The 26,109-nt window shown below is 37.5% G+C and overlaps 1 protein-coding gene and 1 pseudogene across 1 annotated transcript; one reads left to right on the forward strand and one right to left on the reverse strand.

The window, feature by feature from the left end:
• The first annotated feature begins 2,828 nt into the window (after positions 1-2,828).
• Positions 2,829-10,094, forward strand: LOC130465490 (plant-specific TFIIB-related protein 1-like; annotated as a pseudogene).
• A 2,183-nt stretch (positions 10,095-12,277) lies between these two features.
• LOC110778083 (cathecol O-methyltransferase 1-like) lies at positions 12,278-13,589 on the reverse strand. The gene is made up of 2 exons (XM_056834267.1): positions 13,048-13,589; positions 12,278-12,374 (listed from the first exon to the last, which is right to left on the reverse strand). Exons 1-2 carry the CDS (start codon positions 13,587-13,589, stop codon positions 12,278-12,280), a joined length of 639 nt encoding a protein of 212 aa, XP_056690245.1.
• Between the last annotated feature and the right edge of the window lie 12,520 nt (positions 13,590-26,109).

The raw sequence follows: 26,109 nt of genomic DNA on the forward strand, positions 1-26,109 counted from the left end.
AGGAAATCCCATGTTAAATTTTCGATTCATATGAAGGAGGAGCAAAAGAGGAAACTTAGGAATGTTTTAGCAATTGCGGAGGTGGGAAGGTTAGGATGCCATTTAGGAGCACCAATTGACCTAGGAAGAAGGAAGAAGGAAGAATTTCAGTTTCTCATTGATAAAATCCAAAATAGGATACTATCTTGGTCTTCCCTACATCTTTAACAAGCAACAAAGGTTATTCTTATTCAATCGATTCTTCATAGTGTTGCTTCTCATGTAATGAGATGTTTAAAAGTCCCTGCAGCTGGGAGGGGGTCGAAAAAGCACGAGGCTAATGCGTGACCTCGTCCCTCGTGGGTGTGACGCTTCTTTTTGTCAAATCAAGTGTAATTGGATTTCCTGTGAGTTTACACCCAATTGACTAGTAATATAGGAGTCGCCATTCAGTTTTTAACGGCAATGAGAAAAACTGACAAAACCCGGTTATCGTGACATAAAGGGAGTGCAATTATGTTTGACCACGACGGCCGTAGGTTCCCTTGTGATCCCTGGTGGTGGGGATCGCTCAACGTACACCCGCAGGGTAGAGATTGAGGGTTCGGGGGACTGTAACTACCGAGAGGAGTACTCGCTCTTCGATAACTCCAGAGGCAGGATATCCTTACTAGCTCAGCATAAATAATTGAAGGGACATGCGTTAACTATTAAACTAATCTGAGTTGATTTTAACAATATGCAACATATAGTACTAGATCGAACGCGATTACCTGATTTAGATTGCTTTAAGGGACCTAGCATGATAATCCAATTTCCCAAAAATATCATATTTATTAAGCGTGATCGAACAATCAGATTTAGTTAGTTTAACAGTTCATAAAAGGGCGAGGAAAGCAATTAAACCATGGAAAAGGGACACATTACGACGCACCCTTGAGAGGTGCGTCACGGTTCTCAGAAAACTAACCACTTTGACTTTGCTATTTCTCCTTTTATTTAACGAATCTCAAATTATGGGACGGGATACGTTCTGTTCGATTTATGGATCGATTGCGACAGAACGCGTGATCAGTTTTGCAGCGTGAGGCTTAGGCTTAGGGGTTTAGAGTCAATACTCAGAATAATAATTGTGTGTTGTCCTTTTCACGTCGAACTTAAGGCCCTATTTATAGAAAATAGTTCGTGGAAAGATAGAATTGCAGAACTCTAATCCACGAGGAATTAGGAAAAAACACGTACCAGGTATTTTCAGCGCCCAGGCCTGGGCGCGAAAGATTTCGGCGCCTAGAACCAGGCGTTGAAAATAGGATCTGGGCTGTTTTTCTTAGTCAGATTCGGATTCCTAGAATCCGGAGTATTTGAGATTTAATTGAGTCTTTTAGTGCGTATTAACTTTGTGACGGGATGCGTCTGGGCCCGTTACGAACTCTAGGCTCGTTAGGATTTTAATTAATACGTGACTCTTACTTTCGAATCATATTAGGAATAGGATTCTCTCGCAATTCCTATCTCATTTAGGATTTATGTTGGAGTGCAACACCTAATTCTGACAGGTTTCTATCTTTTATGACTTGCCACTTTTAACAACTACCCATTAGGCAGTTACTTTTTTTAGCAGGTTTCGGGTGAAATGAAAAGGGGAATTGAGATTCGTTATTTTATAGGAGATGCGTTGTCAAGTGGAGATTTACGTTTTCATCATCTAACCTTCCCTTTCGGGAATGGGGACAAAAGTAGGTGTCTACAGCAGCAGTGACAAATAAAATAGACTCTCTTGTTACGAAATTCCTATGGGCAGGTAAGGGTGAGAAAGGAGTGCACTGGGTAGGACGCGGTATTGTTCAAAGGCCAAAGAAGGAGGGTGGTCTGGGTGTTAGGGCGGCAGGTTTGTTAAATGATGCGATGTTATTTAAACAAGTACAACGGTTGATTAATAATCCGCAATTGTTAGCAACTAGGGTAATTACTAGCTTTGATGGCCAGGGGAATAATATTTTGGGTAGTAAAGAGGGGAATAGGGTGGGAGTCTCATGGGGAAGAAGGGGACTTTATCAGACTCATGGTAAATTCAAGGAAGGGTTGGCATGGAAAATAGGTAAGGGAACTAAAGTTTTAGCTTCTAGTATGGCTTGGGTGGGAGGCAAAGTACCAGAGGTTCGTTCGAATCAACCGATAGGTCCTTCTTCACAATGGCGGGTGAGTGAATTTATTGAGAGTGAGTCATCTTCATGGAAGCCAGAGTTGATTCGACAAAGGTTTGTTTAGAAAGATGCTTGGTCCATCTTGGCCATGGAAATTCCGAAGGGGGAGGTGGAGGATTTTAGATATTGGAAATACATCAAATCAGGTAGATTCTCGATAAGCTCAGGATATGAGTTTTTGTTCAATAAAGTTTCGGGGGACACACGATGTTTAGATGATCATGATTTGCGAGTTCTTCGTTTGGTATGGAGGATGAACATTTTCCCCAAATGGAAGTATTTTGTGTGGAAAGTGTTTTATGATGGCCTGGCGGTGAGGGTCAATTCGGCAAGGAGGGGCATGAATTGTGAGACAATATGTAGCTATTGTGGCTCACGAGAGGAGGATTTACAGCATGTATTGAGGTTTTGTTCGGTGGCATACTTGAGTGGATGTGTAGTCCGCTGCGAGTTGACCCCTTCAAAAATGAAGTGTGGCCATTAAAAGAATGGGTACGTAGCTATATCCTGCTTTATCATAGCGAGGATGGATGGAATGGGGGACGCGTCGAAAGCTTTATTGCATTGCTTTGGAGTCTGAGGAAAATGAGGAATTCAAGAATCTTTAGAGGATAGTGGGGACATCCGGGTGCGGTTTTGAATGCAATGAATGGACATCTACAGGAAGTGAGTACCTTTAGAGAGCGGAATGAGGAGACATCTATTGATGGACCAAAGGAGCCCCCGGGTTACAATATGGTTCATATTGGGCGAGAAAAGGAGTTCCATAACAACTTTGTTGTTCAAGTGGATGGTTCTTGGGACAAGAAGTCTGGAAAGGCAGGTTGGGGAATGACTGTCACTACTAACTTCTTGTTAGAAGGGGAGGAGTCGGCAGGTCAACATGGCCGAGCAGTTTCTTCAGATCATGCAGAAGCGAAAGCTTGTCTTCTAGCCCTAACTTGGGCCGCAGATAGGCGGATTGACCAAATTCGAATTAATACGGACTCGGCTGCTCTGGTTTCGTATCTTCGTAAGGAAAAGGTAAGTGATATTTCGATTATGGGTACGATTGGAGATATCAAAACCTTGGGATCCACTTTCCGTCAATGCACAATTCTAAAGGTTCCAAGGGATGAGGTGCAGAAAGCTCACAATTTGGCCAATTCTTGTAGGAATTTTGGATTTTCTGTTTTTTAAAGTTGTTTTGTTTTGTTTTGTTGTAGCTATTGTCAAAAAAAAAAAAAAAAAAATCAAGTACTATATTCTTTTTCCCTAAGTACTATATTTCTCTTTTCAATGTACTTTATTCCACTTGTTATGCAACTCAATCATCATTTGTACTTATTTCACTTTTCCATGTACTATATACATTTTTCTTAAAACTTGTGTTTTTGGTCAAACGAGATTATAAATATGGAACGGAGAGATTATCTATTTTATTCATTTCTCAAAAAAAACACTCTCAATCATTGTTTTTCTTACACACTTTTCATTTTTATTTTAATCCCCTCGCATTCTTCCAAATAGGACATTTATTTAGGAACGGATGAGGTATTAATTAAACTATTGTAAAATATAACTAAAAGTAATAAAATCATAACTAATTAAATAACAAATAAAATTATGATATAAAGACATATATATAGTCTATGTTACCTGAACTCGGAAAAAAGTGTCGCGTACTCGCGTATAGGTACAAATTCGAGTGTCCGGTACGACAACTTGGAAAATTGGGGACACGAGAACTCGATCTTTCCGAGATTTGGAAACGTGTTTAGGGACACGGCATTAATTATACAAAAAAGGATTTCATTTTTATTTTCTAATTCTAATCTCTTAAACTTTTTTAATATTTGTTCGGCAAAATTAGCGGTAGCGGGTAGCGGTTAGCGGTTGAGTAGCGGGTAGCGGTTTGAGTAGCGGGTAGCGGTGAATGGTAGCGGGTAACGGTTAGCTGTCAAAGTAGCGGCTAACTGATATGTGTGTTCGGTAAAAGTAGCGGTTGATATTCTAAAATAAAATAAAAGGTAGAATATTTTTTAAAACTTTATTATAAATTTGTCAAAAGCTACCCGCTACCTTAAAAGCTACTAATTTTAACGTTTGATAAAAGCTACCACTAGTAGAAAAAACCCCTGTTGCAGCCCCCTTGTTGCAGCGTACATGTATTAATACGCTTCAACAAGCAGTTGGTCAACGCGGGTCAAACCCTTTAAAGGGTTGTTGCAGCGTACAAATTAATTGTTCCCTGCAAAAACGTTTGTTGCAGCGTACGTTGTAAAAGCCCCCTGCAATAGCCCGTTACTGTTGCAGCGTACGTCCTAAAGCCCCCTGCAATAACACATTGTAAAAGTCTTTCGCTACAACCCAACCAGGTTTAGTTCAATTTAGACCAAATTAATTAAAAAAACTCTAGATCTAAAATTTCATACTCCCACCTCTCAACTCCCTTCTTCTTCCCTCAGCTTTACTGCGTCGCAATCAATGTAACTTCCTCGTCGGTGGTTCTCGCCTCCTCGCCAGTCGCCGGTGGGTCCTCTTTTCTCGCCTCCTCGTCAGTCGCCCTAGAGCTGAACTTAGAATTATTTCAATCTGAAAATTTTCAAAGCTTGCTCAAATTGACCTTCCCCCTTCTTCTTCTTCTTCCCTCAGATCTCCTCTACGGACCGGCAAACACCACACTCAGTGGCGGACGTGAGGGCATACCCAGACGACCACGCACACTTCTTTTTCTCTCTCCTCTCACCTATACCGGAAAATAAAACCCTAGAAGTCATGGGGATGTTCCCGTGTTTCAATTGCTCAATATTCTGACAAATTCGTTCCAAAGTTAGCAGGTCAAGGAGGTTTCAGAAGATTGGAGTTGGGGTTCCCATCTGCTGCAAAAGAAATTCATTGATTGATTTTGAGGAAAGAACAAGCGCAAATGAGGTATAATCTTGTTTGATTTGTTAAATTTATGCAATTATTGAAAACTTTGTTGGATTTTTTGTTTAAATATTATGGTAAATGTGGTTTGTAATAAATTTAATTAGTTGATTTACTTATGCATATGGTTCATGTAGTTAATTTCTTTGTTTAATTGATTGATGAATCTGAATTTGAGTTTGAATCTTCAGATTGTTGATGTGGCTTCTATTTTGGGGTTGGACCGTGATATTTCTGATCATGCTTTCCAGTTGTTTAGGGATTGTTCTTCTGCTACTTGTTTGAGGAATCGTAGTGTTGAAGCTCTTGCTACTGCTTGCCTTGTTCAGGCTATTCGTGAGGCCCAGGAGCCCCGTACCCTTCAGGTTTATCTCTTGTCCCTGATAACTGGAATTTTGTTTTAATTTACCTGAGGAGTCGTCAGTATTACACTGATTATTATAAGGGGCTCATTGGAGAAATATGTTATGTTACATTCTGAGTTCAGTTCTTCAATTAATGTGATATGTTGGGGGTTGGTTGGGACTTGGAAGTGTTTGTCTTGGTATAAAACTATAGTGAACATTTTGCAATTGCCTTTTCTGTTCTTGTTCTCCATTAATTAAGTTCTGAAAGACGATCCATTTATGAATTTCTGATTGCGGTTGTCTTTGCGAAATTGCACATGTTATCCATATTTATTTTCCTAATCAACTTCACACCTCTCCCTGTGAAACTAGTAATGAAAATGGAAATCCTACGAGTTCTAAAACTGAATACGATACGCTGACTTTTTTCTTAACAGTATGTTGTTCCTTTTGGGGTTCTTGTTCTGCTTAGATTGTGTCCCGAATGCTAAGCCATTTGCAAATTGCGCTTTTTTCTCATCCGTAACCACCTTTGCTTCATCTTTATGCCTAAACTACTAGTGCAAATTGCAAAATTAAACAATTTCCGAGTTTGAACTCTTTGAAAACTGAAAATGCTCATTGTATTTGCTAGTAATTGAGTGGGAATTGGTTTAAGATAAGTTGCATATGCGATAGAAAAGAACACTTGATTTTAAGGGCATCTGTAAATGGGTATCTTATTTCATGTAACAGGAAATCTCAATAGCGGCGAACCTCCCTCAGAAAGAGATTGGAAAGTATATCAAGATCCTGGGTGAAGCTCTACAACTCAGTCAACCAATTAATAGAAATTCTATAGCTGTACATATGCCTAGATTTTGCAACCTTCTCTAGCTTAATAAATCCGCTCTGGTACTTGAAAACTCCTGCTGATATTTGCTAATACGCATCGGTGGCTGATATAATATGTATACTTTTGGAAACTGGTAGGCATTTCACCCAGCTGATATGCTAATAAGAGTAAATTATGAAGAATCATAAAACTTCTGAGATACCATCTTTACATTGTAATATTTGCTCCTTTCCTGCTTTTGCTTCTTATAATTGAAGGATTTTCAACATTGATCTTGCTAGTTCAATGGACTTGAGTAACACATTTCATTATTTCAATATTTAATGCTGTTAAATCATCTGTTGGCTCATGGCTGTTGCATTATAATCAGAAATGGGGAAAGCTTGTTGCTTGTCAAAATTGCCTTGAATTGTGCTCCTCTGTTGCATTTTCGTCATTTATTTGGTGGCTATGTGATTGAGAACCATCACATTATTAAGTTTTCATTCCAGAGAAATTTATTTCCCTAGTTTTGACTCATTTCTACATCATATGACTTACTAGTTTATTATGGAGTAGGAACTTGCAACTCACATTGGAGAAGTTGTGATAAACAAATGTTTCTGTACGCGTAGGAACCCTATAAGTATATCAGCTGCTGCTATTTATCTGGCCTGTCAACTAGAAGATAGACGCAAGACGCAGGCAGAAATTTGTAAGGTAACAGGTCTCACTGAGGTCACACTCAGAAAAGTCTATAAAGAGCTGCTTGAAAACTGGGATGATCTTCTACCGTCTAATTATACTCCAGTTGTCCCTCCTGAAAAGGCATTCCCAACTACTACTATAGCATCCGGCCGTTCTGTAACCCCTAGAGCCGAACCACCAGAAATTCCTACTTTAGACCGGGAGAGCAAGCAGCCCAAAACGAATCAGATTTCCGAGACAACTCACGTGGACAGGGTCAAGGGAGAGAATGACAGCAATACCCCCAGTACAAAAAAGGTATCCTCGTTATAGGACTCATTTTATTCTCATTGATTCGTTATAGGTCGTATTTACTTTTAACTAAAGAACCTAAGGACTATTTGATTCTTATTACATGATTAATATGCATAGCTTTAACTTTCTAAAACTCATTTGAATCTATTTATGCACATTTAAGGCTCATTGGATCGTTATAGATCATATTTAGAGCTAAAACGACATTTTCGCTCCCAACTTTGAACTAAAGATCCTAAGGACTCATTTTATTCTTATTACATGATTAATGTGCATAGTTTTAACATTCTAAAACTCATTCCAATCTATGTAAGCACATTTAAGGATAATTGGGTCGTTATAGGTCATATTTAGAGCTAAAATGACATTTCCGCTCCCCAACTTTGAACTAAAGAACCTAAGTACTCATTTTATTCTTATTACATGGTTAATATGCTTAGTTTGAAGTTTCGAAAACTCATTTCAATCTACTTATGCACATTTAAGGCTTGTTTGGTCGTTATAGGTCATATTTAGGCTAAAATGAGCATTTTCGCTCCCAAATTTTGAAAAAAAAAACCTACGGACTCATTTTAAACTTACTAAGTGTTTTATATGCTTAGTTTTGACTTTCTAAGACTCATACCAATCTATTTATGCACATTTGAAGCTCATTGGGTCGTTATAGGTCATATTTAGCATAAAATGACATTTTCGCTCCCAACTTTGAACTAAAGAACTTAAGGACTTATTTTAAACTTATTACATGATTAGTATGTTTAGTTTTAAGTTTCCAAGACTTATTCCAATCTACTTATACACATTTAAGGCTTGTTTGGTCGTTATAGGACATATTTAGGCTAAAATGACATTTTCGCTCCCAACTATGAACCAAAGAACCTAAGGACTCATTTTAAACTTACTAAATGTTTTATATGCTTATTTTTAACTTTCTAGGACTCATTCCAATCCATTTATGCACATTTAAGGCTCATTGTGTCGTTATAGGTCATATTTAGGCTAAAATGACATTTTCGCTCCCAACTTTGAACTTAAGAACCTAATGACTCATTTTAAACTTATTATATGATAAATATGCTTAGTTTTAAGTTTCTAAGACTTATTCTAATCTATTTATGCACATTTAATGCTTGTTTTATCGTTATAGGTCATATTTAGGCTAAAATGACATTTTCGCTCCCAACTTTGAACTTAAGAACCTAATAACTCATTTTAAACTTATTATATGATAAATATGCTTAGTTTTAAGTTTCTAAGACTTATTCTAATCTATTTATGCACATTTAATGCTTGTTTTATCGTTATAGGTCATATTTAGGATAAAATAAGGCATTTTCGATCCCAACTTTAAAATAAAGAACCTAAGGACTTATTTTAAACTTATTACATGATTAATATGCTTAGTTTTAAGTTTCTAAGACTTATTCTAACTACTTATACACATTTAAGGCTTGTTTGGTCGTTATAGGACATATTTAGGCTAAAATGACATTTTCGCTCCAAACTATGAACTAAAGAACCTAAGGACTCATTTTAAACTTACTAAATGTTTTATATGCTTAGTTTTGACTTTCTAGAACTCATTCCAATCCATTTATGCATATTTAAGGCTCATTGTGTCGTTATAGGTCATATTTAGGCTAAAATGCCATTTTCGCTCCCAACTTTGAACTTAAGAACCTAATGACTCATTTTAAACTTATTATATGATTAATATGCTTAGTTTTAAGTTTCTAAGACTTATTCTAATCTATTTATGCACATTTAATGCTTGTTTGATAGTTATAGGTCATATTTAGGCTAAAATGAGGCATTTTCGCTCCTAACTTTAAAATAAAGAACCTAAGCACTCATTTTAAACTTAATACATGTTTAATATGCATAATTTTAACTTTATAAGACTCGTTCCAATCTATTTATGCACCTTTAAGGCTCATTAGGTCGTTGTAGGTCAAATTTAGGCTAAAATGACATTTTCGCTCCCAACTATGAACTAAAGAACCTAAGGACTCATTTTAAACCTACTAAATGTTTTATATTCTAGTTTTATCTTTCTAGGACTTATTCCAATCCATTTATGCCCATTTAAGGCTCATTGTGTCGTTTTAGGTCATATTTAGGCTAAAATGACATTTTCGCTCCCAACTTTGAACTTAAGAACCTAAGGACTCATTTTTAAATTATTATATGATTAATAAGCTTAGTTTTGAGTTTCTAGGACTTATTCTAATCTACTTATACCCATTTAATGATTGTTTGATCGTTATAGGTCATATCTAGGCTAAAATAAGGCATTTTCGCTCCCAACTTTAAAATAAAGAACCTAAGGACTCATTTAAAACTTATTACATGTTTAATATGCATAATTTTAACGATCTAAGACTCGTTCCAATCTATTTATGCACCTATAGGCTCATTGGGTCGTTATAGGTCATATTTAGGCTAAAATGACATTTTCGCTCCCAACTTTGAACTAAAGAACCTAAGGACTCATTTTAGACTATTAGGACATTGTCATTAGTTTCTTGAATGTTAAAATGTGATATTTAATTTGTATTTAATCTAATGTTTAATTTAAATTTCTGTTTTTGTAAAGGTCTACACTCCGAGGATTGCGCCTTATGCGAAGAATTTGATGTGGTTCGTGAGCAATGGGCTAAGTTTTTTACCAGCAAGTATTTATTATTGGCTTTAGCGCGCTTGATCGAGTTGGTTTAGTTGTTATAGAATAAATTTTATATTAAAATGTATGTTTATGTTGAAATTGGAACATATATTTAAATGTAATATGTGCACTTTGGTTTTGGGATATATAGTATACAAAACTCCAGTTGCGTTATTCTATTATTGTTTTGACAGGTTTCTATATTTGGTGCAAGGCACTCTAGGTATCCCTAAACAAAATTAGAATTTTCCCGCCAAAAGTGCTTTGTTGCAGCGTACATATATATTGTACGCTGCAACAAGGGAAAAAAAATTCGCAAAATTTCAGACTTGTTGCAGCGTACAAATAAATGTACGCTGCAAAAAGTTGAGTCTTTTGCAGCGTACATATATATATGTACGCTGCAACAAGTCCAAATTTTTGCCAATTTTTTGGCACTTGTTGCAGCGTACATACATATGTACGCTGCAAAAAACCCCTTTTAGCAGCGAACATTGTACGCTGCAACAAGTTCAGACTTGTTGCAGGCCCCCCAGTTGCAGCATACGATGTACGCTGCAACAGGGGTCTAAAAGCCCGCTGCAATAAGGGTTTTTTCTACTAGTGTACCCAAACGCTACCTCTACCGCTAACCGCTACCTAAACCGTTACCTTGCCAAACACTCACAAATTTTACAAGTAGCGTCTTGACTAGGTCAAAACGCTACCCGCTACTTCAAACGCTACTGCCGAACACGCCCTAATGCGGAACCGATTCATAGAAAATAAAATTACACGAGTACAAAAAGAAGGGAATATAAGCCGTTAAAATAGGTGGAAGAGAGTTTCTTTCTTTTTTTACAAATTCTTATTTACATAGGGTGTATGATAAATATTGTACATCGAAGTTAAAGTTAACGTAAAATGCTTACAAATTATTCTTATATATGTAAAAGTTATCTACTCCGTATTTTTTAGTGATAAAATTTTTCATTTTAATAAAAAATATTTCTTCAAAATTACTAATAATATATAAGACTACTCATTTAACTTTTTAAAATGTTTATCTATCAACTTATTTTTTAATAATATAAAAATTAGAGAAAATTGGGTAAAAGTTATACTTCCTCCGTCTTTTAATACTCGCAACGTTTGTTAGTTTCACGCATGCCAATGCACAACTTTGATCATTTATATCTTAAATTCTCTTTATGCAAAAATTATAAAAAGTTGATATTTTGAAAATACACATTAAGACGAATCTAGCAAGATCCCACATGACTATGTTTTATCTTATATAAAAACACTAAGAATAGTCAAAGTAGATTATATGAATAGTGGCAAAAGTCCAAATATTGCAAGTATTAAAAGACGGAGGAAGTATTAGTGTACAATAAATTTATTGTACATATTGTGCATGCAAGACCTTTTGTTTTTTTTTACAAGAAAATATAGCTTTCATTACTCAATCATGGGATTTGTCAGCTACAATGCGAAACCGTACCTCCTCGGGACAATCCTCCGTACATACTAGAACCTCTTAAACATGAGATAGGCCTTGGCAAAAGGAGTGAGCCACTGCTTTACAAATTTGCTTTGTGAAATGGAACAAACACTTGGTGAAAGAAGAAGCAAAATTACACATACCATTAACAATGTGAGTATATTTCTACTCGATAATTATACTTGTACTCCAATATTAACGATTAGGATTGACAAGTATGACAATATGATAAAGAAATACAAACTTTTAGAAAAGACGGTCTAACGGTTAGACCACTTTTATGCACTGAAACCAACTAGTTATGCACTTTAACTAATTAATTAACCACCTAAATCAATTAGTTAAGTCTGAAATTCAATTAGTTAAGCAACGAAACAGATTAGTTATGCAACCGAACCAATTAGTTAAACAATGAAACTGATTAGTTAAGATATTTTGAGTTTTAATTAATAATAAGTTTGTTAAAAAATAATAACTATTCGACTCATAACTTTAACTATTTGTGTTTATACCTTAACTATTTTGCTATTCAATTAGTTACGATTTTATTACTTTTGGTTATGGTTTACACTAGTTTAGTTAGTACCAACAAATTGATCTAATTTTTAGGCGGCAATTAGTGGAAGGTGGACACAGGTGCATGTAGAGCTGCACCTTCCCTAAATGATACCCTAATTCAAATAAAACAAATCCCACAAATTTTCTTTTGGGCCATATTTGAATATAAATATATATTTTAGATAAAAAGTTTAACACAAAGCCTAATATCGTAGGAGCAACAATATACTACTGCTCTACACTCACTCTCCTATAATGTTATCTTATGTCAAAAATAAGAAAATAAATAAATAAAAAGCAAATTTAAATTTCCTTTCATGGTTGAGCTGCTGAGCAGCCATTGCAGAAACAAAAGAACACAAAGAGATAAGTAAGACAACATGATTCATTAACCCAAAGAACATTGATAAAGCTGGAAAATTAAAAAGAACAACTAATTGATTCATAATGAACATACAAAAGGAATAACAAGAACACAACGATTTAGATAATAGAACGTGTTTGACTGATACAAATTAAGTACACTAGGTCACTAGCTAAGAATAAGTTGGAAATAAAAAAAATTAAATTAAATTAAAATGAATATATAAAGGGAAGAAAAAGAACATGCTTTTGTAACACAAAGATCAACATAGAAGTGTATACATTAACAATCAAACCTTGAAAAAAAAATCTATTAATGTGTTGATAATCGAGATTGCATTAGGATGGAATTTTCAGTTGGAATATTTAGGAGATAATTAATTGATTGAGAGAATGAGAGTTAAATTTGATAATTATAGATGCATATTAGGTGAAAATAGCGAGAATAAAATTGTTTGGATATGATTAATTAGGGGCAACATGATAAAGAATTTATCTTTTTTATTTATTTATTAAATGCGTAAATTATGTTGACTGTACATCATTTAAAAGAAATGCGTGAAATTGCTTATAACACAGACGTTTCTATAAAAGAAATGCGTGAAATTTGTTTAGACGGAATATATCATATATGCGTCTGCTTTCTTTTTGACGGAATATATGCGTCAAGTTAAAAACGAAATACTAACCGAAAACAAAACAAAAAAACAAAAAAAACTAACCAGCTATCTTGTACGACTTTGTCCAAAAACAAGGCGAGAAGAGGGCCAAGGCTAGCCCCTTGTTGATCAGGATGAAAGAACTTGGTAAGCCGGCTTAGTCCGTAGCGCCTTTCGGATTCAGCATTTGCACTGGTGGAGCACATAGTGCGGCTGATGACGGAGTAATTGGCAAGGAGTCGGAGTATACGATCCAGCATCAAAAGTGCGTCATGGTTGTTCGTTGTTGTTGGCAGCTGAGCCGAAATCTCTGTTGCGGATAACTGACGGCCAGCTCTTGCAATGATGCCAAAGAGATCGAGCTCCATTGCCGTATGCAACACCCAAGGCAATACACTTGATTGCACCAACTGTGCAGCTAGCACAAAGTTTTCAGCTTCATCGTCGTTGTCGTCAACATCAATTAAAACCCTTACGGTGTTGTCAAAAGCATCAGATGAGGCTTCGTTAACGTTGTTTGCTTTTGACGACATGGAAGAATGATCACCCATAGAGAGAGATAGATATCGAGTATACTGTAGGTCAACGTAGGTGGTGTTGTTCATTATTCCGTACTTTATCACCCATGGACAGACGGACCCATGTGGACCACGAGGGGTTCACATGGATCCATTATTTTATAAAAAAAATAAGAAAAGTTTATTTATCTGATTGCACTTGAAGATCCTTATAATGAGAAGAATGAGAAGCGATCTTAATCGTCCAAAGGAACTAAATCCAACAGCGCACGATCTACGCTACAAAATGAAAATATTAAGGGTAAATTAGTAATTCTACGCGTTGAATGACCTACCCTCACAAAATCGATTTTTCAGAATACTTTCTCTCTCTTCTTTAAGTTTTCTCTCTCCTCTCGTAAATCCTCTGCGTTTTTCATCTCCATCAACTTCCTTGATTCTCCTTGCATATCTCTTTAGCTTCTTTTGCGATCATCTTCCAATTCTCCAGGTACGTTTTTTATTTTTCTCTCTTCATTCAATTAGCCCGTAGTTGTTCTTCGAATTTTCTGATTATTTTGTTGTTGTTCTTCAATTTTTATGTTCGTGAATTTGATTTGTGATCAATTAGGTTCTCGATTAATGATTTATTTCTCTTATTCGTGTTTTTGTTCTTACTCGGTTGATATTTTCGACTGATTTTGCTCGAATTTGGGGGTTTCTTTTGATTTTGTGGTATTAGGTTCTTTATTGGAATTCGGGTGATTTCTTTGATTGAGTAGTTATGTGAATTGAGTTCATGTTATTTAATCTTTCAAATTAGGGTTTTTCTTTTGATTTTCTTGAATCAGCTAGGTGTTCTGCTCGAATTGAGTTGATTTGGGGGAATTTAGTGTCTGTTATTGCTCTTAAAGGGATAACCACGAATTACAAATTGATTGTGAAATTGGATTTATTAGTAAATTTTGATTGCAAAATTACGTCAATTATTACTGAAGGAAATAATTCCCTTGGTCCAAGTATGCATTCAATGATAAGTCTAATAAATGCGGTTCAGTATTAATTAACAAGTTAATAATTCAGTGAGATCAAGTGAGCTGAATGCCTAGCTAGAGGCCGCTTCAGTTCAAGTGGAATTAATGATATTAATCCACAGCTTACTCTTGACTGAACCCGTAGGGTCACACAAATAGTACGTAAACGGATCAAGTATTTAATGGCATTAAATACTCCATCTATGGATATTCGGAATCGACGGATCTTGGTTTCAGTGGGAGCTGAGATCGTCACAGGCAAGAAATGAATACTCCGGAAACGATGATATTGCCGGAAACGGAAATATGGATCGTATCGGAAATATAAATATTATCCAAGTCGTAGATGTTGCCGGAAACGGAAACATGGTACGTATCGGGAAATATTATCGGAAATGGAAATATTGCCGGAATCGGAAATATTGCCGGAATCGGAAATATTGCCGGAAACGGAAATATTGTCAGAATCGGAAATATTATCGGAATCGGAAAATAATTCCGGAAACGGAAATATTAAATATTTGTTCGAAACGGAAATTAATTCTGGAATCGAAAATATTAAATATTGTTCGTATCGGAAATATATTCCGGAATCGGGAATTTAATCGGAAGCGTATCGTACGAATAAGCATCGGACGAGGCCTGCCGGACGAGGGCCCAACACGAAGCCAGGCCATCGCCCAGCAAGCCAAGCGCGCCACACGAACAGCCAAGGCCACGCCAGGCCCAGCAGGCCGTGGCAGCGCGCAGCTGCGAGCAGTGGGCTGCGAGCATTGCTGCAGCTCGCGTGGGCTTGTAGCTCGCGTGGGCCGTGCGGCCGTGTGGGCTGTGCGCGGGCATGGCCGGCACGCTTGCGGGTCATGCTCGCGTAAGTGTTTGTGTTCGCATACGAAACCTAAAACGTGCAGAATTCGTTTAATGATTAAATTCCTAATTCTATTTGATAAATTAATTAAATAAGAGTTTTATTATAATTCTAATTTAATTAATTCGTATCCTAATAGGATTCCAATTCTCTTTCCATACCCCTATAAATATGTGGCCTGGGTTCACAATTTATAACGAGTTATTCAAGTATTCAAAGTGAGTTTTTGAGAGAAAAATTCAGTCATACATCTTGCTCAAAAGTGCCGAAAATTTATAGTACCTTAGGGGCGATTCTAGTTGGTCAATCTTAAGGCGGATCCGGACGTGCTGTGGACTATCTACGGAGGGAGGACACTTGGAGTCCTAAAGACTTGTTCTTGTTCGGTTCGGGCGCAGCTAGGGAAGGCACGCAACAAAGAGTATGCATCTAAACTATGCTAAATGATTATGTGTAAATAATATGTATTCCTGGCTTAATGGTTGTTTCCGCATGATTTATGAATTGTCATATGTATCATAACCTAACAATTACATCCTTTGTAGGTTTGATTTGCTCATGTTGAATTTCTTGGAGGGTTTGATTTTCTCATGTGCAAGTTTCTAGATATTAGTATTATCACAAAGCGATTTGGTTTCCTTAGCTCAATTTATTTGGGGGAAGAACTAACAGCAGTATAGTAGCGATGTCGTTATGTTATCCTTCGATGCCGGTGAAGCTGGCTGCGAAAATGGGATTCTTTCTTGGTGGTATTTCTCTATTTGTTGTTGTTGAGGGCACGGGCTCGGGTCTGGTGTCATGGGGAGAGGTCAAGGCTTCTACCTTGCTAGCTCCCTTGATGGTGAGAGTCACACCATGGCCTTTACCTGCGATTTTCTATGGTGAGGGTCATGAACAGGAAACTGATGACACTCTCAGCTTCTTCGGTTTCCACAGAACAGCCTCTCCAATATCTCAGATGGCTATCATTGGAGGGGGGGGGGGGGCTGGAAAGAATGAGAATTCTAAGGGGTATGAGAAAAAAATACTTGCTTATTTAGACACAATGAGCAAAAAATTTGAATGTTAACAAATCCGAACTTTAAAATTAAAAAATGAGCAAAAATATTTTCTCATTTGTGTAAACTTTTGCATTCACTGTTAAATGGTTTTGAATACGGAGTAGCATTCACTGTTAAATGGTTTTGAATACGGAGTAGAATTCCCTGTTAAATGGTTTTGCTTGAGAAGATTCACATTCATAGTTGCAAGTTTCAAATGAGATTTCTTTATTTTTTTTATTGTGATTGAGAAAGACACAAAGAGATTGGCTTAGGGATTGATGTTTTTATTATACGAAGTAGCCACAGTTATCGTGTCTGTGTACAGAAGCTACTGGGAGTATGTTATGGTTTCCCACTTTGGTGAGTAAGTAATTGATAAGTCTGATAGCATATGAATATAGGCATAAGTTAGGGTATGTATAATAACCTTGGAATCTTGATTTTATTTTCTGGTTGTTGCTGCGCGCTTCTAAGCGTTTCTGAAAAACTTTAAGTTCAGACAAAACATCGAAAGTTCGTACACCACCTGTGTTGCTTGCCCCTATCCTGACCTTCCCTCGCGGCTGCTTCGACATCAGAGATGCTCGATTGTTGTAACTGTTACTTGAAACAAGCAGGTAAACTTGTATGTTCCTTTCTGATGATATATATATGAAGCTTTTCAGGAGTTTGTTTATATTATGGCTCAAGTTATAATAGCTTCAGTTTTACTTTGTTTCTATATTTGGAATGTGCATCCTTGAGTATATGATGTTGGCATTTTAAGTCTGAAAACTCTAATGCATTGTTAACACTACAAGTCTTATCAGATAGGCAATATGTTGAACTAATCAATAGTTAAAAGTAAAAACTCCGAAGATTTGCTGATTTCAGAATTTATGCAACATTAAGATCCACTACAATCTATAGATGTAACCTATGTGTATATTTTCTAGTGTTCTATACAAATTTACTTTGCCTGTTACATATCTATTTACATATTTCAGAATTTATGCAACATTAAGATCCACTACAATCTATAGATGTAACCTATGTGTATATTTTCTAGTGTTCTATACAAATGTACTTTGCTTGTTACATATCTCTTTATTTTTCCTCTCTTCTTGTGAGACTCACTACTACTTGCGTGACGTATGCTCCAATAAGATACCAAGTTACACAAGCTAGCAAAACCTGCATCCCAAAACTGTTAGCCACTTGTTGTGCAAAAGAACCGCCTATGTGCTGATCCAATCCTCCAACTTCCTCTGCTGGTCCTTGTAATCCGACTGTAATCGATGCAATCACACCTGACCCAATTGGAATGCCTGAAACAAGGCGATCACTCTGTGTAATTTCTCTCCTCTTATATGCTCTCCCCCGACTCTTATGTTTTTCTTTTTGTTTGATAATATAACTCGTTCTCTACTCTAAGTGGAAGTACAGGGGTTGATGGAACCCAATATTCATCCTTAGATTTTTCTTCGGGTAGAACTTTTGCATTAGCCCGTGTCTTGAACGTACTATGTTTTCTAGCTGTTGTTGCTGCATCTCTGAGCTTCTCGAGGTCTGGATCTCGCGATATGTTCTTTTGTTAGGTTATGATACATATGAACAACATAAATTTATCATGCGGAAAAACCTTAATGCCAGGATACATATTAATTGCACATAATCATATAATTAGTCAAGGATGCATACACTTTGTAGCGTGCCCTCCCTAGCTGCGCCCGAACCGAACAAGAACAAGTCTTTAGGACTCCAAGTGTCGTCCCTCCGTAGAAAGTCCACAGCACGTCCGGATCCGCCTTAAGATTTACCAACTAGAATTGCCCTTAAGGTACTACTTATTTTCGGCTAAATAGGGCAAGTGTTATGGCTGATTTTTCTGCTTAAAAATCCTAGCTTTGAATACTTGAAAACTTGTGTATAAATTTGTGAACCTAGGCACATATTTATAGAGTCATGGAAAAGGATTTAGAATCCTATTAGAATACCAATTAGTTTAATTAGAATCCCTTTAGAACTCTACTAAATAAATTCTATCTACTAGGATTAGGATTTAATCATAGAACGAATTCCGATAGATTTAGGATTCGTATCGCACACAACCACACACGAGCACGAGCACCGCACAACCCGCGCAAGCCTTGCGGCCCACGCGAGCTGCACTGCTCGCAGCCCATGTTGCGCGCGCGCCATGCTGGGCATGGCCTTGTGCTGGGCCTGGCGTGGCCTTGCTACGTTGTGTTGATGCGCATGGCTTGCTGGACGCAGGCCTGGCTTCGTGCTGGGCCTTCGTCTAGCAAGTCTCGTCCGATGCTAATTCGTACGACGCGCTTCCGATTAAATTCCCGATTCCGGAATTCATTTCGGGTACGAACAATATTTAATATTTCCGATTCCGGAATTAATTTCCGTTTCGAACAAATATTTAATATTTCCGTTTCCGGAATTATTTTCCGATTCCGATAATATTTCCGATTTAGACAATATTTCCGTTTCCGGCAATATTTCCGATTTCGGCAATATTTCCGATTCCGGCAATATTTCCATTTCCATCAATATTTTCCGATACGTACCATGTTTCCGTTTCCGGCAACATCTACGACTTGGATAATATTTATATTTCCGATACGATCCATATTTCCGTTTCCGGCAATATCATCATTTCCGGAGTATTCATTTCTTGCTTGTGACGATCTCAGCTCCCACTGAAACCAAGATTCGTCGATTCCGAATATCCATAGATGGAGTATTTAATGCCATTAAATACTTGATCCGTTTACGTACTATTTGTTTGACCCTACGGGTTCAGTCAAGAGTAAGCTGTGGACTACTGTCATTAATTCCACTTGAACTGAAGCGGCCTCTTGCTAGGCATTCAGCTCACTTGATCTCACTGAATTATTAACTTGTTAATTAATACTGAACCGCATTTATTAGACTTAATATTATATGCATACTTGGACCAAGGGCATTATTTCCCTCAGTCTCCCACTTGTCCTTAGGGACAAGTGTGCATTACCTAATTCCTTTGTCGCTTGATGCTTGCTCTTGAACATAAGGTAAGAGTTGTCATCCATATTATGTCCATAGGTGTTTCTCGGTTTCAGAGTTCAACTGATCAAATAAACAGATAATCATAACCTATGATTCATCCGAGCACGGCCATGCATTTTACAGTTTCTAGCTCTCCGAGTGGCCTTGTACAACTTTTAAGCATCTCATCCCGATTTATGGGAGGATAATCCCAATCTTGCGATCTTGAGATTAGACTTCGTTTGATAGGTGATTACCTGAGCGTTGCCTTTATAGCCTCCTTTTACGGTGCGACGGTTGGTCAACGTCAAAGTAACCAGTTCTCAAACAAGTAATCTCAAATCACTCAGGTATTGAGGATTTAGTGTCTAATAATTTTAATGAAATTTACTTATGACAGATTTTCATCTCTTACAGTAAAGTTTCATAGGTCTGTCCGATACTAGTCTTCCCAAAGTAAGTATCTATGCAAATGATTATGACATTGCCATGTCCACATAGTTCAAGAAACATAACTACTAGTCATCTTGCATTCTAGTCGTCTAACGTTTTCTATGCGTCCAATTTTACAGAAAACTCCGACCAGGGACCATTTTCAACTTTTGACATTCAAGTTCACTTGATAGACATTTCTTAGTCACAGGACTGGTCCTGACAGTCTATCTTGAATATATCATCAAATTGAAGGGACTCATCATTTAATAAACCATTAATTTGAATGTAATTGGTCTAAAGTACCAAAGTTATTTTTCAATTCAAATATGGTCTGCGTACCATCAAATAGTTGTAATTAGTTATAGCTTATCCTATTTGAAGAAAATGGTGCCTCCCACGGAGATTTTCAGACGGACTTTGAAGTCAAAGCTTCAAGATGAAGTCGGGCCATACTAGATCACATTTATCTTATGCATGCTTTAAGTTATTTATTGCTTTAAATATGTCTTAATTATGCATAAGATTGTGGCTTGATTATGTTGCATGATTAAGGATTTTAGTTCACTTAAAATCTAACCAACATAGTAAGAGCCTTAAGTTCCAAACTTAAAAATTGAGTTAAAAGGTGCCATGCCAAAATATACACTTGCTTGGATATCCTTTACATCAATCTAGTAATAGTTTTCGCTCAGCGAGGTGTTACTTATTGGTCCTAAAGGGGCAAGGTACACAAATAATTGTGAGTACATGTTAGTTTTGGTGAAACTCAACGATATAAGTAAGGTGTCCTTTTATGTCGTGGCAAAATCGATAGGTTTACCTAATAAGTTCTTAGACGTACCTATCAACCAAGAATAGTTTCTAGACTATTAGCAAAAGGCTTTTGCTTACCTAAGATGTTTTAGGATTAAGTCGACAAACTGTGCTTAGTTCTTCAATGATTTTAGGATCTTGGAATCATTTTATTCACACCTGCCGGAACACATAACTTGAATAAAATGCTTAATAAACATTGAATTATGCATGTATGCTAGAATTTAAGTTTATTAAGAGAAACTGTGAATGGTTATTTATTTGTTTATTATTTTCAATTGTAGTTTTTAATATGGCAAACAACAATTCATTCAACATTCGATCAATTCTCGAAAAGGAGAAGTTGAACGGGAAAAACTTCCTTGACTAGCAAAGGAACTTGCAAATAGTTCTTATGCAGGAAGAAAAGGAGTATGTCCTAGATGAGGCGATGCCCGAAGCCGCAGGCGACGGGGTCACTCAGGCAGCCCTCAATCGTTGGATTGATGCCAACAAGGATGTGAAATGTCTAATGCTCGCCACCATGAGTGCGGATCTGCAGAAAACGTTCATCAACTCAGATGCTTTCACAATCATCAGTGAGTTGAAGAACATGTTCCAAGATCTGGCTCGAGTCGAAAGATTCGAGACTCATAGGCAAATTCTTGAGACCAAGCTTAAGAAAGGCGAGCCCGTAAGTCCACATGTTCTCAAAATGATTGGACTCATTGAGAATATGAGTCGGCTGGATCAGCAATTTTCTCAGGAAATGGCTATAGACACCATCCTCCATTCTCTTCATAGCGGGTATGATCAGTTCAAACTGAACTACAGTATGAATAGTCTGGACAAAACGCTCACTGAGCTTCACGGTATGCTGAAGACCGCGGAAAAGACGCTCAAAAGTGATAAGCAGGATGTTTCTTATGGTGCGTGGGGGAAAGTTCAAGAAATCTGGAAAGAAGAGGAATGATAAGAAAGGTGGCAACAAGGCCAGCCCAACTAAGCAAACTGGCGCCAAATCTGTAAAGAGGAAGGTCAGTCAACCCACTTCTGAATCCGAATGCTTCTACTGCAAGAAGAAGGGGCATTGGAAGAGAGATTGCTTGAAGCTAAAGGAAGATCAGAAGAACGGAACAGTCGTTCCATCTTCAGGTATTTTCGTTATAGACTGTATACTTGATAATTCAACTTCTTGGATATTAGATACAGGTTGTGGCTCACACTTATGTTCCAATCCACAAGGACTAAGAAGAAGTAGAAAGTTAAGCAAGGATGAAGTCGACCTACGAGTGGGAAATGGAGCACGGATTGCTGCATTAGCTGTAGTTACTTACTTTTTGTCGTTGCCCTCCGGGCTAGTTTTGGAACTGGAAGAATGTTTCCATGTTCCAAGTCTTACTAAAAACATCATTTCAGTTTCTTGCTTAGATGCTAAGGGATTTTCCTTTTTAATAAAAGACAATAGTTGTTCGTTTTATTTTAAAGAGATATTTTATGGATCTGCTAGATTAGTCAATGGACTTTATTAATTAGATCACGACAAACAAGTATATAACATAAATACCAAAAAGGCCAAAAAGGATGATTCAGATCTCACCTATCTGTGGCATTGTCGATTAGGCCATATAAACTTGAAACGCTTAGAAAGACTTCAAAAGGAAGGAATTCTAGAACCATTTGACTTAGAAGATTATGGTAAATGCGAATCATGTTTACTTGGCAAAATGACAAAGCAACCTTTCTCTAAAGTTGGAGAAAGAGCAAATGAACTATTGGGTTTAATCCATACAGATGTATGTGGACCAATGAGTACAAATGCTAGAGGTGGTTTCAACTACTTTATCACTTTCACTGATGACTTCAGTAGATATGGTTATGTCTACCTAATGAAGCATAAGTCTGAATCCTTTTACAAATTCAAGGAATTTCAGAGTGAAGTAGAGAATCAATTAGGCAAGAAGATTAAGGCACTGCGGTCTGATAGAGGCGGTGAATATCTGAGCTATGAATTTGATGACCATCTGAAAGAATGTGGAATTCTATCAGAATTGACTCCTCCTGGAACACCACAATGGAACGGTGTGTCGGAACGGAGGAACAGAACCTTGCTAGACATGGTCAGGTCAATGATGGGTCAGGCCGAACTTCCATTAGAATTTTGGGGACATGCACTAAATACAGCTGCACTCACTATAAATAGAGCTCCGTCTAAAGCTGTCGAAAAGACTCCATACGAAGTATGGTTTGGAAAGCCTCCAAAGCTGTCAAACGATTAATTTCAGACAAACTTCATCCAAAATCTGACAAATGTATCCTTGTGGGCTATCCAAAGGAAACAAAGGGGTATTACTTCTACAATACATCTGAGAACAAGGTGTTTGTTGCTCGAGATGGTGTCTTTTTGGAGAAAGATCACATTTCCAAAATGACAAGTGGGAGAAAAGTAGACCTCGAAGAAATTCGAGTCGAACAACAAACTCTAGAGAATGCTCAAGATGACATTCAGGATGAAACTCAGAGATCTTTAGAAGAATCTGGTGAGAATCATGGTCAATCTAGAAATGTTACCCCGTGTAGATCGCAAAGATATAGATCTCAACCGGAAAGGTACTTAGGTATTTTGACGAACGAGAGCTATGACGTTCTATTACTTGAAAGTGATGAACCTGCGACTTCTAAACAAGCTATGACGAGCCCTAGCTCCAAGCAGTGGCAAGAAGCCATGCAATCTGAATTAGACTCCATGTCTGAAAACCAAGTATGGGATTTGGTCGATTTGCCAGATGGCTACCAAGCCATTGGAAGCAAATGGGTTTTCAAACTGAAAAAGGACAAGGATGGGAAACTTGAAGTTTTCAAAGCTAGATTGGTTGCAAAAGGTTACAGGCAAGTCCACGGTGTGGATTACGATGAAACCTTTTTACCAGTTGCAATGCTAAAGTCTATTCGGATAATGTTAAGCAATCGCTGCATATTACGATTACGAAATATGGCAGATGGATGTCAAAACTGCTTTCTTAAACGGCGTTTTAACAGAAACTGTGTTTATGACACAGCCTGAAGGTTTTGAGGATCCAAAGAATGCTAAAAAGGTATGCAAGCTAAAGAAGTCAATCTACGGATTGAAGCAGGCATCCAGGAGCTGGAATATACGTTTTGATGAAGCAGTCAGTGACTTTGGTATCATCAAGAACGCGGACGAATCTTGTGTATACAAGAAGGTCAGTGGGAGCAAAATTGCTTTCCTAGTATTATATGTCGACGACATATTACTTATCGGAAATGACATTCCTATGTTGAACTCTGTCAAGATTTGGCTTGGGAAATGTTTTTCGATGAAAGATCTAGGAGAAGCACAGTACATATTGGGCATCAAGATTTACAGAGATAGATCTAAAAAGATGATTGGACTTAGTCAAAGCACTTATATCAATAACGTGCTTGATAGGTTCAAGATGGCGGACTCCAAGCGAGGCTACCTACCCATGTCTCATGGAATGACTCTAAGCAAGACTCAGTGCCCAAAAACACTTGATGAGCGTAGACGAATGAATGGGATTCCATATGCATCATTGATTGGTTCAATAATGTATGCTATGATATGTACACGCCCGGATGTTGCGTACGCACTTAGTGCTACGAGCAGATACCAGTCAGACCCAGGAGAGGCGCATTGGACTGCTGCCAAGAACATTCTGAAGTACCTGAAAAGGCACAAAGATGACTTCCTGGTCTATGGTGGAGATGATGAATTAATTGTTAAAGGCTATACGGACGCAAGTTTCCAAACCGACAAAGATGATTTCAGATCACAGTCTGGGTTTGTCTTCTGCCTCAACGGAGGAGCAGTAAGCTGGAAAAGTGCTAAGCAAAGCACCATTGCGGATTCTACAACTGAAGCGGAGTACATTGCTGCACATGAAGCAGCAAAGGAAGCTATATGGCTAAGGAAGTTCATAGGTGAACTCGGTGTAGTCCCCTCCATTAAAGGACCAATAGCCCTGTATTGTGATAATAACGGAGTTATTGCACAGGCAAAGGAGCCTAGACACCACCAGAGAGTCAAGCATGTACTTCGTAGATTTCACCTTCTACGAGAGTTCGTTGAAAGAAAAGAAGTCGAGATAAGCAAAATTGGTACTGATGACAACATATCAGATCCATTAACTAAACCTCTGCCGCAGGCGAAGCACAACTCGCACACTGCAGCTATGGGAATCAAGCATATTGGAGAATGGCTTTGATGTCTCTGTTTAATGTTTTAAAGTTTTAGAGTTTAAATCTTTGTAAAACATTATTGGTTAATCATTCACAATAAATGAAAAGAATTCATTTTTCCATTTAATTTGTGGTTTATTAAAGATGAGTCCCTTCAATTTGACGATATATTCAAGATAGACTGTCAGGACCAGTCCTGTGACTAAGAAATGTCTATCAAGTGAACTTGAATGTCAAAGGTTGAAAATGGTCCCTAGTCGGAGTTTTCTATAAAATTGGACGCATAGAAAACGTTAGACGATTAGAATGCAAGATGACTAGTAGTTCTGTTTCTTGAACTATGTGGACATGGCAATGTCATAATCATTTGCATAGATACTTACTTTGGGAAGACTAGTATCGGACAAGACCTATGAAACTTTACTGTAAGAGATGAAAATATTTCATAAGTAAATTTCATTAAAATTATTAGACACTAAATCCTCAATACCTGAGTGATTTGAGATTACTTGTTTGAGAACTGGTTGCTTTGACGTTGACCAACCGTCGCACCGTAAAAGGAGGCTATAAAGGCAACGCTCAGGTAATCACCTATCAAACGAAGTCTAATCTCAAGATCACAAGATTGGGATTGTCCTCCCATAAATCGGGATGAGATGCTTAAAAGTTGTACGAGGCCACTCGAAGAGCTAGAAACTGTGAAATGCATGGCCGTGCTCGGATGAATCATAGGCTATGATTATCTGTTTATTTGATCAGTTGAACTCTGAAACCAAGGAACACCTCTGGACATAATAAGGATGACAACTCTTACCTTATGTTCAAGAGCAAGCATAGAGCGACAAAGGAATTAGGAAATGCACACTTGTCCCTAAGGACAAGTGGGAGACTGAAGGAAATAATGCCCTTGGTCCAAGTATGCATTCAATGATAAGTCTAATAAATGCGGTTCAGTATTAATTAACAAGTTAATAATTCAGTGAGATCAAGTGAGCTAAATGCCTAGCTAGAGGCCGCTTCAGTTCAAGTGGAATTAATGATATTAATCCACAGCTTACTCTTGACTGAACCCGTAGGGTCACACAAATAGTACGTAAACGGATCAAGTATTTAATGGCATTAAATACTCCATCTATGGATATTCGGAATCGACGGATCTTGGTTTCAGTGGGAGCTGAGATCGTCACAGGCAAGAAATGAATACTCCGGAAACGATG

This window comes from Spinacia oleracea, chromosome 1 (genome assembly GCF_020520425.1).
Source record: "Spinacia oleracea cultivar Varoflay chromosome 1, BTI_SOV_V1, whole genome shotgun sequence".
Lineage (NCBI taxonomy): Eukaryota > Viridiplantae > Streptophyta > Magnoliopsida > Caryophyllales > Amaranthaceae > Spinacia > Spinacia oleracea.